Here is a 17,854-nt window from a genome sequence, read left to right as displayed (position 1 = left end):
AGTCCTTTTACTTTCTCCTTATCATCTGTCCATAAAGATGTTGCATAGCAATAGGTCTTTTCTTGTTTAGTATTTTTAAGATGGAGATTGAGTGAAATCTCCTTGAAGCTGCTGACCATGACAGTCAGCCTTCATTCAGGATAAATGTAAGCAGTTAAACTCCTTTTGAAGTAAGATATCTGAAACGATAGGGTTCCCACGCAAAACACAGGCCACATACAAGGCCAGTCAGGAACTGAGCTATGGGGGCAGAGGGATTTCTCTGGGTATTGCTTGAAGTGTGCATGTTGTCTGGGAGCAGAAATACCCAGAGCAGCCAGAGACAGGCAGAAAGTAAGTAAGTAAAGCAATGCTAATTTGGCACTGAAAAAATTGGACAGAGATCTTTTTGGGCAGAGTGCTAGCTGGAAAGAGGCATTGAAACATAGGCACCAACTCCATGGGTGCTCCGGAGCTGGAGCACCCATGGGGAAAAATTGGTGGGTACAGAGCACCCACCGGCAGCTCCCCACCCTGCTCCAGCTCACCTCCTCCTCCGCTCCGCCTCCTCCCCTGAGCGGGCTGAAGTGTCCTGTTTCTTCCCCCTCCCTCCCAGCGCTTGAGCTGCGAAACAGCTGTTTCGCGCGGCAAACCTGGGAGGGAGGGGGGAGGAGGGGGAATGAAGCGCGCTTGGGGAAGAGTTGGGGCCAGGGCGGGGATTTGGGGAGGGATCCAATAGGGGCAGGGAGGAGGCGGAGTCAGGCCAGGGCTGGAGTGGGGAGGGGCACGAGCACCCACCAGCGCCAACAAAAGTTGATGCCTGTGCGTGGAAGTGGCCAAAAAGCTGCCTCCTGTTGTTTGATTCCTGTGTTCAGGATTCTGGGACTTTCTGGGACTTCGGTGACTTCTGCAGGGGCCAGTCTGGCTGACCCAAGGGCTGCCCAAGCAGCTGGCTCTGGGGCCAGCTGCTCAGATGGCCCCTGGGACAACCACACCAGCAGCTGCTGGAGCTGCCATGGTGACAGTCACACCATGAGCTGTTCCGGCGGCCCATGGCAGCAGTCCTGGGGTGGTCGGAGCAGCCGCAGTCCACAGCCCTGGGCAGCAGTCCCCAGCTGGCTGGCCAATGCAGCCGCGGTCCGCAGCCCTGGGCAGCGGTCTCTGGCTGGCTGGAGAAGCTGTGGACCACGGCCCCAGGCCGTGGTCCCTGGATGGCAAAAGCAGCTGCGGTTCGCAGGTGCCCCCCATAGCAGTGGCCCATGCCTCTCCAGCAGCACCCCTGGTGCCCCCAGCAGTGGTCCCCCGTACCTTCCCACAGCAGCCTCCCCCCCCCCCCGGAAGATTTAATCACAGATATTTTTAGTAAATGGACAGGTCAAAGTCTGTGAATTTTTGTTTATTGCACATGACCTGTCCATGACTTTTACTAAAAATACCCGTGACTAAATCATAGCCTTAGTCATGATTTAGCACTACCCATTACAGTCCCAAAAACCAGTAGTATGGGTACAAGGATGCAAAATGAAAGCAAAATTGATTATTTTCATCAACTCCCAAGTGCTGACTATACAACTTACACTATATTTAAGGACCTACCAAATTCACAGTTCATTTTGGTCAATTTCATGGCCATAGGATTTTAAAAATAGTACATTTCGTGATTCCAGATATTTAAATCTGAAATTTCATGGTGTTGTAACCGTAGGAGTCCTGACCCAAAAGCGGGTTGTGGGGGTAGTTGCAAAGTTATTATAGGGGGGTTGCATTATTGCCACTCTTATTTGTGCTCTGCTGATGGCGGTGGCACTGCCTTCAGAGCTTGGAGAGCAGTGGCTGCTGGATGGGAACCCAGCTCTGAAGGCAGCGCCACCACCAGCAGCAGTGCAGAAGTCAGGATGGCCTGGTTTGGTATTGCCACCCTTACTACTGCGCTGCTGCCTTCAGAGCTGGGCCCTCATCATCAGCCACTACTGTCTGGCTACTCAGCTCTGAAGGCCGTGTAAAGGTAAGGGTGGCAATACTCTACAATGACCTTGCGACCCCACCCTCCTGTGACTCCCTTTTAGGTTGGATCCCTGAGTTGGAGAAATGCTACTCTTCGCAGTGAAATCTGCATAGTATAGGTTAAAAGTACACAACAGACTTTTAACCTATACTTTACAGATTTCAAGGTCCATGACACGTTTTTCACAGCTGTGAATTTGGTAGGGCCCTAACTGTATTACTTCAGATCAGTATATATACATTGGTGAGGCCTCATCTGGAGTACTGTGTCCAGTTTTGGGCCCCACACTTCAAGAAGGATGTGGATAAATTGGAGAGAGTCCAGCGAAGGGCAACAAAAATGATTAGGGGACTGGAACACATGAGTCATGAGGAGAGGCTGAGGGAGCTGGGATTGTTTAGCCTGCAGAAGAGAAGAATGAGGGGGGATTTGATTGCTGCTTTCAACTACCTGAAAGGGGGTTCCAAAGAGGATGGCTCTAGACTGTTCTCAATGGTAGCAGATGACAGAACGAGGAGTAATGGTCTCAAGTTGCAGTGGGGGAGGTTTAGATTGGATATTAGGAAAAACTTTTTCACTAAGAGGGTGGTGAAACACTGGAATGCGTTACCTAGGGAGGTGGTAGAATCTCCTTCCTTAGAGGTTTTTAAGGTCAGGCTTGACAAAGCCCTGGCTGGGATGATTTAACTGGGAATTGGTCCTGCTTTGAGCAGGGGGTTGGACTAGATGACCTTCTGGGGTCCCTTCCAACCCTGATATTCTATGATTCTATGATTCTATGATATCAGGGGTGGGCAAACTATGGCTCGGGGGCCACATCCGGCCATTCAGATATTTTAATCCAGCCCTTGAGCTCTCCGCATGTGCTGTGGCTCCACATGGCTCCCAGAAGCAGTGGCATGTCCCCCTTCCAGCTCCTACAGGTAAGGGTAGCCGGGGGCTCTGTATGCTGCCCTTTCCCCAAGCACCAGTTCTGCAGCTCCCATTGCCAGGAACCGCAGCCAATGGGAGCTGCAGGGGCGGCACCTGCCGACAGGGCAGCGCACAGAACTGCATGGCCACACTGCCACATGGGAGCCAGAGGAGAGACATGCTGCTGCTTCCGGGAGTTGCTTGAGATAAGAACCACCCAGAGCCTGCACCTCTGGCCCCCTCCTGTGCCCCAACCCTCTGCCCTAGCCCTGATCCCCTTCCTTCCTTCCGAGCCCCTCGGTCCCAGCCCAGAGCACCCTCCTGCATCCCCAACCCCTCATCCCTAGCCCCACCTCAGAGCCCACATCCCCAGCTGGAGCCCTCCTTGCACCCCAATCCTCCTCCCACACCTTGAACTAATTTCTGGCCCCACCCTAGAGCCCTCACCCAACCCCCAATTTTGTGAGCTTTCATGGCTCTCCATGCAATTTCCATACCCAGATATGGCCCTTGCGCCAAAAAGTTTGCCCACCCTGGGTATATGTAGTAACTTCAGATCACAAAAAAAAAAAACAGTGAAAGTGGCTTATAACTAGAAGCTGCTACATCTCACATTCCAGAGAGCAGTGTGGGGGAAGAAATGGATGATAAAGGTAAAGCAAAAATAGCTCTCCCCATTTCTTTACAAATATTTATTGGTTTTCTGCTTAACATACAAGCTAGCTTCATTCTGCACTCAAACAAATTCACTTGTGCTTACATGAGAAAGATTATTGCATGCTCTCTTCCTTTGCCTTGTGAACTGATCTGAAAGTAAAATGTACACACTTACTGTTTTGGAAAACTTACTGTATATCCCATGCTATAACGAAATATAAAAATCATTTAAATATTAAATTGTAGTAGAAATAAAACACAAAAGTTCTTTTTGTAATTTGTTGCACAACAAGAGTACAGTGAATTGCTTTATCGCTTGAAATATAAATTAATATAATCAACTGTAGCTATGTTTCTGTCAGAGCTAATCATCAAGGAGTTATAACCTTACCAAAAAGGTAAATCTGGTTCCTCAAGGACTAGTATGACTTCATGCCTCTGTCATATACTTCCTTCACAATAACTATGACAGGGAGAGAATACAAGAGTACATCCAGGGTAAAGGTTTCAGAGTAGCAGCCATGTTAGTCTGTATTCGCAAAAAGAAAAGGAGTACTTGTGACACCTTAGAGACTAACGAATTTATTTATTTGCTACAGCTCACTTCATCAGATGCATTCAGTGGAAAAAAAGGGATGGGGGTGGGGGTAACAGGTGCCTATATAAGAAAAAGTCCCAAAAAACGGGACTGTCCCTATAAAAATGGGACAGCTGGTCACCCTAGGTAGGATTGAGTGGATCATTGGGCTAGATCTTCAGTTGGTATAGCCATTGACTTTAATGGAGATTGACAATTTATACCATCTGAGAACTGAAACTAGTGTGTCATGCCTGTTATGATCTAATCCTATGATAGATTTGGAAATAGAGGATGTTCAGCTGAGTAATGGGTTCATGTTAGTGAATTAGGGGGTGCACACAGGGCAGGGGAGTGTGTACATCAGGGCAAGTGTAGGAGCACATAGTGCAGATTTAGGGGTAAATATTTAGGTGGGGGAAAGGTGTAATGATGTGTGTAAAAGGTAAATTTGAGTGGTTGGGCAGATGTGTTTTATGCAGGTAAAGACTGTGCTTGCGATGTATATTTGGGAATGTGAGCACTGGAGCTGCCCCTCACACTTGCTCCCCAAAGTGTGTATCTGGAGGTAGGGGAGTGAGCTATAGGGGTGGCTTCCTGTAGTATGTGTGGGGAGAGTAGGGTGACCAGATGTTCTGATTTTATAAGGACCATCCTGATTTTTGGATTTTTTTCTTATATAGGCTCCCATTACCCCCCCACCCCCATCTGATTTTTCACACTTGCTGTCTGGTCACCCTAGGGGACTGGTTTGGAGCCAGCTCACTAGGATTGGTGTATGTGTGTGAGGCAAGTGCATGAGGTGGGGAAGGGTTAGAGTGTGAGTGATTAGGGGTCAGTGGCGTTATGGGTCTGGCTCCGCAGGGTCAGTGCAAGAGTGTGAGGTGGGGATTGCTGTGAGGCCAGCTCCTCAGGGTCAGTGACAGTGTTGGCGGAGCGAGTGCTACGGGGCCGGCTCCCCAGGATCAGAGAGTGTGTGTGGGGGGGGACAGGAAGTGCTATGGGACAGGGCCCCCAGGGTTAGTCCAGGGGGCGGGAAAGAGAGCGAGTGCTATAGGGCACGATCCCCAGAGCCAGTGTGTGTTGAGAGGGGAGAAGCGAGCGCGATGGGGCCAGCTCCAGGCATCGGGCTCCAGGGCCAACCCCTCACGGCTGTGTGCTGGGGAGGGTCCATGGGACTAATAACTCCCGGACTGCAGGAGGCGATTGCTGGGCGGGGGTTGCTAGGAGACCACCCCAGGCCGAGTCGTGGGAGGGGTACAGCTTTCTCAGAGCAAGCCCCGCCCATGCCCCTCTCATCCAGCAGCTACGGCACGGGACCGGAAGTGACGTTCCAGGGGCGGGGCCGCGGGCCGCGACGGCGAAGGGCTGATCCGCTGACGGTGGCCGCCGTGCCGTGTTGATGTCCCCAGCGTCCTCCGTGGTCGTCCCAGGTAAGGGCCTTCCTCGGCCTGTCCGTGCCGGGGCGGCAGAGCGCTCGTGGCCCGTGTCTCTGGGCCCGGCGGGGAGCGGGGCGCTGCGTGTTCAGCCTCGCAGCCGGCTCCCTCGCTCTCGAGGCCTCTGTCGGCCCAACCGCCCGGCACTGGTCAAATCGGGGGGGGGGGCGCGGACCTCTGTGTGTATGCGGCGGGGCGTGGCCGGACCTGCGTGTGCGGGGCGGGGGGATCCATGGCGAGCCCTAGAGGGGTGCTGGGGAAAGGTGACCTGTCCGGGGTCAGTCGCCCCTCGCCCCGGCTGCTGTTGAGGAAGCGAGGAGGGCTATCAGGTGCTGACCGCCTGGCACCGGAACTGCTTAGGGCCCGGCTGCAGCGGGAGGGGGAGGAGCTGGTCCGGGTTTTCTGAGGAGCTGGTCCTGACGTTAACCGACGGTATGGTGCGGGACGCACTGTTTTAGCATCTGAAGAAGTGGGGTTTTTACGCAGGAAAGCTTATGCTCAAATAAATCTGTTAGTCTTTAAGGTGCCACCGGGCTCCTGGTTGTAGGGCAGCCCCGCAGTGTAAATGCTTCTCCTGGCAGCCAAGTCAGTTGGCTGAGAGCTGGGTAAACAAACGGCCCTCGTTGCTTCCCAACATCTCTGGGGTCATCCTTGTAACTCTCTAAATAGGTTTCTGCTGCATCCACAGTTCAGAGAGATTTTCCTGCCAATAAGTAATAATCCTAGACACATTCTGCTGACTGACAGAAATGCAGATTTGTAAAGGACTAGCCGAGCCTGCTTTGAAAAATGTAAAAGATTTCAGCACAGTTGTTGGTCATGCCAGATGGCGTGGCTGTCTGTAGAAACCAATATCTTTGTGTTTGCATTACTAAAGAGACATTAGGATTTTTTTTTTTAGTAGTGAAAGAATTTTAGAAGTACAATTTGCTTGTCACTCCTTTTGTTTTGGTTACTCTTTTGCACTTCACATCTTGGACAATGAACATTAAAAATATCCATTTTCCTGCAATTCCTGCTGTGATTATTTGGTTTCAAGCACCAGTGGGGCTGTCAAAAACAAATATTTTAATTAGACTTAAAGACAATCGTGGAAACTGTACTGTTGGGTTTGCAAAAGTTAGGTTTTATAGACCTTATATTTTGGATCAAATGCCAGGGGAGTCTCTTAAATATCACTCCTTGCTATTCTGGGGGGAGGGGAGAGTGAGAGGAGGTAATGGAACAAGTGCACACAAGGAATAAAGCTGTACTATGTTAGAGTTGCTTAGGCAGACCCTTAACCCCAGTGGGTGCTATTACCCTGGTATATTTCAGCCATGTTATCTTCTTGTTTCTTGTCTCTCCAAAGCTATGTTAGTGTGTTCCTTTACGTTTAATTTCCTTTTTAATTTATTTTGTGTAAATTGAAGTTTAATTTTTCACCTATACTTGGCAATCATGGAGAATCACTAATTCAAAATCTTATTTTACCATTTTGTTGTGTTAGTGAAAGTGCAAAACTGTGTTGATCCTTATTTAAAGTCTAATCTACTGAAACAATATGCCCTTGCTTTTAGTGCATGGTTCATGTATTGTACTAAATCAGATGGTAATCGGCTAAAGATATTTGAGTTTAGGGCTAGAAATCCTTGTTTAACCCTTACTGGATTTGACTGAGCAATATCTGTTCATTCTGGTTGCCCATAGTATTTGAAACTGCTTTATGGTCAGCCCTCTATGGAAATATTTCCAATGGGTATTGGGTGTGTAGTTCCTGAAACAATATGTTTTACTCATGATTCACTTGTTGTCACCTGAATCAAGGCTTGTACTCAGTTGTTGTAATTACTATAATTTTTAATAACAGCAACTGCAAAATGGAGCAAGATAAATTGCAACATTCAAATATTCTTCCTCCTCTCCCTATAGATTTATAAAGCTTCAATCTTGCTAACACTTGTGCATGTGCTTAAAGTTTACTACCATGAATAGTGCCACTGAAATCAATAGGATAGCCTCTTAATAAACAGTTTAATGTCTTAGAATGAAACTAGTACTTGTGTTTTTAAAAAAGCAAACAAACTGCTGTTTCAGTTACAGCAACAGAGGACTGGACCTTCCTGTTTGCTTGCAGTACTAGGTAGGGCACCACGCTTAGTAACCTCCCCTCCAGAAAAAGAACAGCAGCAGCTGGGAGGGGAAATTATGGAAGTCTGCAGGCCTACAGTGCTCTTTACCAAGGCAACCAACATCATTAAAAATATTGGTTGTAAGTCATAGCCCTCCTTGTCTCTGGATTCAGAGTTACCCACCTGGAGCACTGGGCACAGCGCTCCATCTTCTTATTGTCTTTGGACATGCAAGACAAACTACCCTTCATCCTTAGAAGTACTCTAGACAAGGCAAAGTATTTTGTGAAACCTTGTGCTGTGTAGCTGTTCATTATGGAGTATATCTTCTGTGAATAGAGAAATTTATTTTGTAGGGCTCACATTGTGGCATCTTTCAAGAGAACTAAACTCATTTATAATGTCTTAGACTATTCCTCTAGTATAACTTTTCTGAGGTAATAAGAATTCTAATATTGTTACAGATCAGTCATGTCATCCTTTCAAGAAACTCCATCTTCAAGTAATGCTCTGCAGACTTCCAACTTTGCACATGTGATCTTTCAAAATGTGGCAAAAAGTTACCTTCCTAATGTACATCTTGAATGTCATTACACTCTGACCCAGTATATCCAACCACACCAAAAGGATTGGGTTGGTATTTTCAAGGTAAGTTAGTTTGTACTTTTTCAATAACTGAATATCCATTGCATTCTATATTACTGATTCAAAAAATAAATTATAAAATCTTTGATATATGTTTAAGTGGATAAATCTTGGTGATGTTAGATCTTGACATGTGCATGCAAATTAGTGTCGTGTCTTTTGGTTTTCAAATATGCTCATTGAAATGCAGGTATTCTAAGTGAGCTGGTATCGCCATCTATTATGAAGGTAACAGTGCTTTCTATGATAAGCAACTGAAACATGATCTTGTAACTTTGCCAAACTATAACTGTTTGGGATGGAATTTTCTATGCTCGGTGTCTTCCCAAAAAGTAAGCTTCAAGTGCACTTCAGCCAAAACAGTTTGGCTGTTTCTGATAACAGGGGTAGCGAGAAAAATGTTGTCTTCCTATGTTAAATTCTGGCAACCTTTTGTTTGAGAAACACTAGTGCTCCCATGTTTTGGAGCAAAGAACATGAAATTTGGAAGGGGTGTAGTCTCTGTTTCAAGGATGTGCCTTTTGCAGACACTGTGAAAATCTGCCCAAATTTGGCCAATTTATAATAATTTGAAAAAAAAAAATCACAGTTTGCACATGCTCAGTAGAGGCTTGCTAGAGCTTCATAGCTCATTTACTGGAAGATTCTGTCCACAGTGAGCAAGCTCCTGCATTGGCCTGCAGGGGACTGAGCAGGACTTTCCTAGTTTCAGAGGAACAGCCGTGTTAGTCTGTATTCGCAAAAAGAAAAGGAGTACTTGTGGCACCTTAGAGACTAACCAATTTATTTGAGCATGAGCTTTCAAATAAATTGGTTAGTCTCTAAGGTGCCACAAGTACTCCTTGACTTTCCTAGTGTAACTTTAGGTTTCCTTGGGCTGGTCTGGACCGTCTCCCCTGTGCTCTCAGTGCCCCCCTTGATGTTACCAAGGCAGCATGTAGTAAGAAGCTATTTGAATAGAATGGTGGTGGAAGGAATCAAAGATGAAGGGGAGGAAAACAGAGTGGGAGTTGGGATGGTGGGGAGACTGGCACTGGCTGGGCAAGGAAATTAGGAGTGGGAGTCTCATGGGGAGAGCCTGAAGCTTGATGAGGAGTGTGGGACAGGGAACTTGTTGGGAGGTAGAGAGACACAGTTTTCAAGGAGCTTTGGTGTGGCAGTAGAATGGGGACTGGCTGGGCAAAGAGACTGGGACAGGGAACCTGGAAGTGGGGCTCTAAGATTGGATGAAGAACCTGGGGAGGGAGACACAGACTGGGGATGAGGAACATGTGCACGGGGAGTATTTGAAGGGAGAGAGTGAATGAAGAGTCAAGAGGGGGGAACTGGGACTGGTTAAGTATAGACATGGAGCGAGGGGAATGGAGGGAGACAGGGCAAGGGGAGTGGGATTGGAGCAGTGTGGGGAAGACTGGGACTCAGGGAGTCCATAGAGAAGGACTGGATGAGAAGTCTGAGAAAAGGACCAAGAGGTGGGGAAGAGACAGGACTGGAACAGTGGCAAGTTGGAGAGGACACAAGAGAACGTGTCAGTCTTGGGGGAAATGGCAGAACTGTGTGTCCACTGGAGAATGCTCCCCTCCAAAGCCTGGAATGGAACCCACTGTTTATCTTCCCATTGACTTGGGTTATAGATGCAAGTGCCCAGCACTTCTGCAAATCAGATTCCTGGGTCTCAAGTCAGACACCCAGAAAATGAGGAACACATAATTAGTACCATCTCTGAAAAGTTTGGTTTATGTGACTTGCCTAGGATCATATAGGAATTCTGTGCCAGAGGCAGGGATAGAATCCAGTTTTCCCAAGCAGCATTCAGTTACCTTAACCACGAAACAGTCCTTTCTCTTCCTCAGTCCCCTGCCTCATATGCCTTTCTAACTTCTGCAACAAATGAGGCAGGAATCCTACGGATAATAGTGTGTTTTTTTTTTCCCGCTGTGCAATCCTGACTCATCCCCAGAGCCATGTCCATTCTGTACACTTAATCAGGCAGTGATCTTAGGGGGAAAAAATAGCATATGATCATGTAATTAGACTGTATGATAAAGTATACCCACAAGGGGGCCAAATTAAAGTTGCAGAGACCATCTTTAATTCTGGCGTTCGCAACTTTTGAGTGCTTGATTTTGCAACTGTAATTTTTTAATGTAGTTTGTGTAATACAGAATACAGGAAAACAACCATGGGTAGCACTATTACATAAAAATATTTTTTAAAAGTTGTACTTTTTTCTTATGACTTTATTGACTTCTATTTATCAAATATTTTCTATTTTTTATATGTAGCTAAAATTAAGTCTCTTGTTAATGTGTTAACTTTTAGAAAAGTTTTTCCATAATAACATTCTGTGTGCACCTCACTAATTGCTGACAGAGAAAGGATGTTGGAGAATGTAGGCTCATTGTTTCCTTCCTATTCTCTGTAGATCAAAGCCAGGTGAGACAGCAGTGGAAGGAATTATGGAGCTCAGCATTTGGAGCCGGTTTCATTATAATGATTCGCTGAGCTTCCCTGCAGTGTTCCTCCTGTCTCTAAGATAACTGGATGTTTCTCCCTCAATTTTCCATTACTGTTGACAGAATTTATATTGCATCTCCCTTGCCTGCGTTGAATCCTTGCTGTATGTCTTAGGGTTTGCCTACACTAGAAAGTTTTGTCTCTTAGCAGTATTGGTACTGTCAAATGTTAAGTTTAAGTGTTCTACCAAGTAACTTGACATCTAGTCTTCAGATTGTCAAAAGGCAACACTTTTTTTTTTTTTTTAGACCAACAAATGAGTTTTTCCATAGATAGGTACTGCGACTTGCTTACACCTCTACTGTATCTGTGGACATTGTACAATCCACTGTTTGCATCATTGAAATGAAATTGGTACAAGAATTATGCAGAAGGAATACATGGTTTTATAAAGGAGCAATTTTTCTAAAGCACACATTTTGTAAATCTGCAAAGTTTGGGGGCAGGAGGGAATCCAAGTAAGATTTCAGTTAGTTGAGTGCAACTGAATAAACCTGGTATGTGAAGTAATGTGCACATCCATTTGAAGAATGGAGGTGCAAGCATTCCACTGGAATTTCAAAGGAATGTTTTAGTGAAGAGGATAATGGGATTAAAATGTTTTACTAAGTTTGCAGTAACAGTCTGACTATTTGTATAACAGAGTTTCATTTTGTTTTATAAATTAACTTTTAAATTTAGTTCATTGTCATAAGTTAGGGGACATTTTTGAGGCTGTAATCTATTATGTGTATATACTATTACTGTCAGAAGCTTTGAATTTAAAGAAAATCTTTAAATTTTGGAGTTGGCCTAATTTTTTAGATAAACTGGGAAGAGGCAAGGTTACCCACATATAGTCCTGTCATTCTTTTGAAGTAGTTAGAATTTAAACTTTAAAAACTGATGTTACATACATTTGATTAAAAATCAGGGAGGCAATTAGCATACATTCTAGTGTCCCTGTTTAAAAGAAGAAAAAATCCAAATCTAACCCTATAACATTGGTTTGTTCTCTTTTAAACATTCTTTGCAGTAAAATGAAAAAGTGTCATTGAGAAACTCTCTTCTTGCTGAAACAACCATTATTGATACAAGATCAAACACTGTACTGGGGATAAAGAATATAAACTACTGTTAGAGATTGATTATACCTTGGGGTTGTTGGGAAAGCTGATGAATCACACTTGATTATTATTTATTATGATATTTAGAAAGGTGAGTAATAGCGTGAAGATACGATGCATGCCTAGTGAAATAGTCTTCAAGGGATTCTGAACTCACTAAATAACAAGAAAGATTAAAGTCCTGTGTAGCGGTCTTGATATTGTAACTAATGAGAATCAGACTTCTGTCAGTGACCACAAAGTGTCAGTTTATTGGCCGTGAATGTAGAGGGATGGGAAGACCGTGGCTTTTTGTGGAGGAGAATGAACTTGCTTAAAGGCCAAAACTGTTCCAAGGTTAAATGAATGCCATCTTTGAGGCTTATGGGAAGTTATTGCTGTTGCACCAGTGATAGTTGTGTGTCTGTATTAAAAATTGTCAAGTCAAGAGGTCTAGTGGAATTTTCATTTAGTTCAACATAGCAAGTTACAGTGATGGATGAGGGACCTGACTAAGATTTAAGGGCTGTGTTTACTATGGGAGTCACAGTGGCACAACTGTAGCTATGCTGCTGTCATGTAGATGCTTCCAATATCAATCCAGCTCCCTGAGCAGCAGTAGCCCTGCCTGCACCATGGATTAGGTCAGTTTAACTACAGTGCTCGGGGGTATGAATGTTTCACATCCCTGAGTGAGGTAGCTAGGAGAGTGCTCATTTTAAGTGTAGACAAAGCTTACGTTTGTTTCCACATACTGAGGAGTTGTGGTATCTTGCTATATTTTTTCCATCTAAATGTATTAACTCCCTTTGTAAAACCATGTTCTCTCCGCCCCCACCCCCCCTTGTCCTTTGCTGCCTCTGGTCATGTATGTAAAATTTGCTCAGTGTAATGAAATTTGCCCTAATTCCTTTAAGGTGTATGGCCTTCATTTTAGTACTTGTCCCTATTCTTTTTGTCCCTTTTAGAATTCTATCCTTAAATGCAGCTTTAAACTGATCCCTTTCACAAACAGTCAGTTTCCCCATTTTTCTGTGTTATATAAGGCATTTGTTTTCTCAAGTTCCCAGCCTGGGTTCTCCAACATCCTCATGGAGAGAACCACAACTTAAGTGTTTTATCTTTCCTTGCGTTTAGAGTTGCAGGACGTTGTTGTAGCAACTATAGCAATTGCTTACGTGAATAAGTAATTTTAGGAAAGGACTAAATATATTTAACTGTCCTTAATGGAACAAATGTATTGTCTTTGAAATTAATCATTTTCTCTTTTTGTTATCACACCCATTCTGTTCTGTTCCTCTTTTGTGCATGTTGCTTGTTCCCATCGTTCTCTAGGTATTCCTTTTTCACAAAAGGGCTGCTGATGGTGCCTGGCTTCTGTTTCCTTCTGTTATGGAGCAGTGGCCTGAAAGGGAGGCAGCTAGACTGGCCTCATTGTCAGCTGCCCTCATTGTCAGCTGCTTTTACAGGCATTCTGGCAAGGACATTTGAAGTAGATGGAAAAAGAGGAAGGGCCAGCACCATGTTATCCATCAGTTCTCTGTTAATCTCCAGGAGGTGCTTTGTGAGCCACCAGTGGTTAATAGATCAGTTGGGGAACTGGTGTCCTAATTAACTTATTCATGTTTCTTTAAATGAATTACCTTGCCTTCTGAATTCAGACTCGTAACTTTTTTTGGACAGGTTGTTACATGTTCTTCTAGGCTGTTCTTTAATACTGATATTTTCTTTCTGTCTGGCTTTTTGCCATTTAGAAGAAAAATTTATTTTTCTGTCTATGTATTGATGCCTGGTCTGAGTTTTAAGCATAAAGCATAAAGAGAAAATTGAATTACAAGCCCTGGTAAGCCTTTGAATTTATCCAGGACAGACGCACTCACCTTGGGTGTTAGTGCTGAAAAGGTCAAAACTTAAATTGGCATTAGTTTCAATGCAATACATGGTTTTATCTGTAACTTAATGCTTCAGAGGGAATTTGAAACTAGATCATTTGTTACTTCTCACAGCATCTGAAGACTCAAACTCTAACAGGAGTATTCAGTGGTTTGTTTTATGTTTATGATATGTACTTCTACCAAATAACAATTTTGTTTTTCAGTGCGCGCACACACAAGTGTTGCCTCTGATTTCTCCATTATGTCCTAGTGGTGTATTTAGAAGGTGATCACATTAGGTTGTCCTAAATACCTAACTTTCCTCTATCATCATATCTGAGCATCTCACAATTTTTAATTTGTCTTCACAACACCCCTGTGTGATAGGGCAGTGCTTTTATTCCCATTTTACAAATAGGAAACTGAGCTACAGAGACCCTAAGCACCTTGCCCAGAGGAACAGGGAATTGAACCAAGGTTTCTTAAGTCCTAGGTTAGTGTCCTAACCAATGGGCCATCCTTCCCTTCTTCCTTGTTGCTTTTCTTTTATAAATAGTTATATATAGAGACAAAGGTAGAGGAATCTTAAAAAGGAAATTTATTCATATGTCTAGCATAAAATGCTGTGGACTATTTTTTTTTAAAAAAAATAGGGGGTTGAACCACCTACATATTATAATAGAAGGGAAACACTTTGTGTATATACCAAGTAACTTACTAATAAGGTTACGTTTTAGTCACTAGTATTTTTAGTAAGTCATGGACAGGTCACACGCAGTAAACAAAAATTCACGGCCCGTGACCTGTCCATGACTTTTACTAAAAATACCTGTGACTAAGCCTTTGGGGGGGGGAGGCTCAGGAGGGCAGCCCGTGGGGCACTGCAGGTGCCAGGAAGGGGAGGGTTGGTGGGGCTGGGGAAGGCTCCCTACCGGGTTCCTGGAAAGTAGTGACTCTGCAGCTCCCATTGGCTAGGAACTGCAGCCAATGGGAGCTACTGGGGTGGTGCCTGCAGGCGGAGGCAGCATGTGGAGCTAGCAATGAGGGAGAGGAGTTACCATTGCCATCTCAGGTAAGCACTGCTCTGCACCCCAGCCCTGAAACTGTCCGCCCCTGACTGCCCCACCAGCAGCCGGTGTGCGTGGCCCTGGGGCTGCCCAAGCCACTGAGATCATGGCATCTGTGACAAACAGAGCATTACTTTTTAGCAATAATTATTGCTAGTCTTTAAATGTATTTCCATATAGGAACTCTTGCCAGAAACCTCTCACTGGATTACTGTACATATATCTTCGGAGTCTTTTTTCAGACTCATGAGAATTTCAATCATTTCTCCATATTTCAGAAAGAGAGATATTTACCTTTTAGATTCCAGCCTCTCGTACACTTTTTGGGATATCCTAGATTTTCACTGTTCACTCCTCCTACCCCTATGCAGCAAGTCAGACTGAACAACTACTCTCCTGCTGTGGCTCCCGCTCCAAAATGAACTTGGAAACCGCCAGGGTCTCAGATGAATGATATGTGGAATCTACATCCATATATTGCTGCAGAGATGCCTTGAAATATTTCTGCAGGATTGACATTGCCAGGATCAAATATTCACATTAGTTCTCTCTGATCAAATATGCAGTGAAGTTAGACAACTGGTAGTCCTGGGGGAATTCTGCGCACAGTATATTAAAATTCTGCGTATTTTGTCAAAATAATGCAATATAATCACTCTGGTTTAAATTAGTTCAGTAACTTATTTAAACTACAATACAATGGATGGAGAATGTGAGTGGGGAGCATTGGACGAAATCCCAAAATCCCTTTGCCTAATAATAGTGTAACTAGGTTTGACCCTTTATTTCTAGTTATTAGTCAAAAAATATTTGCAGCATATGCTCAGTGTTACATAGTAGGCAACTGAAGAGCAAGTGAGGGCTGGGGAATCAAACTCAATATTTTGTATTGGCTACTGACCATCTCCAGAAGGGTCAGTAGCAAACAGTTCATGGAGCACATTTTATAGGAAATTTTTTCAGTCCGAAAATTCAGACCAGTTCTAATCACTAAAACACCGTAAGTATTTATAAGGCCATACTGTCCCCCTACACCACTCTAGCAATGTAAAGGAGCTTTAAAACTCTTACACCTGTTTTATACTCCTGAAGGAATTCACAAAGACAACAGGAACAATTCACTAAGCAGGCAGGCTGCTATAGTCTGCTCTGACTGAGGGGACAGAGCCTGCCCCACACCTGCTTCCTCAGAAACATCCCAAAGCCCTGTCCCTCCATGCCGAGCTTGCCTCAGTAGTGAGAGAGAGACAGTGTGTGTTTCTCTCCTTCATGCATGTCTGCTGGCCCCCGATGGTAATTTACATCTCTACTGGCTGCTTTGGGTGCCCAAGCCAACCTGCCTGTGTTGCTGGGGAGGGGTGAGTGACCGCTCTTGCGCCTTCCCTTTGCTTTCTCGTCAGAAGTAATTTTTTTGCAGGGAAGGAAAGAAATCTGTGGGGGGCATGAATTCTGCACACGTGCAGTGTCACAGAATTCCCCAAGGAGTAAACTGAAAATAAGGCAAGATTGAATATTATATAATAAAGGTTTGCAGAAGCCTTTGAATCAGGTACAAGCCTAATATCTGTACAGTGGAACAACAATGTTCTTAAAATATTTTGCTGGCTTTTCCAGGTTTGAGTGAAGAGGCCCACACCAAAGCTTCAGAATGATAAGGAACAGTGATGTGGTGATTTTGTGTGTCACTATACCAAGAGGTTTGGCCTCTTGAAGTGCAAATAAAGGCCTTCGTGGGTGACCATCCTTTGTTTCCCAGCTTCAGCTCTTGTCTCAGACTTTGAGGACTTCATATCAACCTTGATTGCTCATGCCATCTATAGGTCAAATCCTAGTATCTGAGCAACATTTTGATTACTTGAATAGCATGATGAATATTGACTTTTATGTTGCTGCATCACCTAGGTATAGACTGAACCATGGATTCTCAGCCTTGGGGTCATGACTTCAAGGTCCATCATGAGGGGAATGTAATGGGGTATGTGACAAAGCTCTGTCCTTGCTCTGTGGGTCCCATGTTTCCTGGTGGATTTCTCTAGCCTCAGAGGCTCACTGTGACCCTGCACGTAACCCTTCTCTCTCTAGAAACAAGGGTCACAGTCTACTGAGCCATTTTCATCATAAGCCAGCGAGGGAGGTGAGGAGAAGTTATCCTTCCTTGCACAGTCTCTGTTGTCTCCCAGTCTCAGTGATTAATCAGGGGGCAAAGGTGGGGTGGGGGGAGCCCGGGCCCACCCTGTACTCCGGGCTCCAGCCCAGGGATCCTAATAGCATCAGCTATGGTAGCTGACCTTTTAGAAACATGACATGTACAATTCCCTGGGCTACTTCCCCCACAGCAGCCCTCACTTCCTCAGGCTCCACATCACCCTTACCTCAAGGCCTCCTTCCTTGTGCCTGATATGGTGTGTACTACTCAGCCTCTCCAACAGTGCAACTTCCTCCCACAGCTCCTGACATGCACACCCATCTGACTAACTGGGAGGCTTTTAACTAGTTTCAGCCAGCCCCTGATTGGCTTCAGATGTCCCAATCAACCTAGCCTTCTCCCTGCCTTCTGGAAAGTTCTTAATTGGCCCCAGGTGTCTTAATTGACCTGGAGCAGCTTCCATTTCACTTAACCTGGTACCAGGGATTTGTTTAGCCTGGAGCTAATATATCTATCTCCCACTACTTTTCTATAGCCATCTGGCCTTGCCCCATCACAGGTAGTTGGCAAAATCTCCCAGTTTTTAAAACGAGGGGGAAAGTACCTTATCCCACTAGACAAGCACTGTACTGTCTCAGCTAAACTGATGCTGTTTCTTTCCACTTGCACCTCCTCTGAAGAAACAGCTGGTTTGGTAGCCTGAGCCAGCCTTGGACAAAGAAGAGGATGAAAGGGATTGCATACACCAGGGACAGAGGAGGAAATGGCTTCAGACTCTTCTGCTGCAGGATCTGAAAATTATTTTTTTTTGGGTAGAGAAAATGGCTAATGTAATACCCTTTA

The 17,854-nt window shown here is 44.9% G+C and overlaps 1 protein-coding gene across 3 annotated transcripts in view; it reads left to right on the top strand.

Moving 5' to 3' along the window:
- Positions 1-5,451: 5,451 nt before the first annotated feature.
- Positions 5,452-17,854, top strand: part of TAX1BP1 (Tax1 binding protein 1) — a 98,078-nt gene continuing 85,675 nt past the window's right edge. For all 3 annotated transcript variants that reach the window (XM_073333618.1, XM_073333619.1, XM_073333617.1), the window contains exons 1-2: positions 5,452-5,563; positions 8,142-8,325. In XM_073333618.1, the coding sequence (XP_073189719.1) occupies positions 8,149-8,325 (177 nt within the window). In that variant the 5' untranslated portion in view covers positions 5,452-5,563; positions 8,142-8,148. The remainder of the gene's footprint in view (positions 5,564-8,141; positions 8,326-17,854) is intronic.

The sequence above is a fragment of the Lepidochelys kempii genome, chromosome 2, assembly GCF_965140265.1.
Source record: "Lepidochelys kempii isolate rLepKem1 chromosome 2, rLepKem1.hap2, whole genome shotgun sequence".
Taxonomy (NCBI): domain Eukaryota; kingdom Metazoa; phylum Chordata; order Testudines; family Cheloniidae; genus Lepidochelys; species Lepidochelys kempii.
The sequence above is the reverse complement of the archived record's forward strand: the minus strand, read 5'-3'. Positions and strand labels throughout refer to the sequence as shown.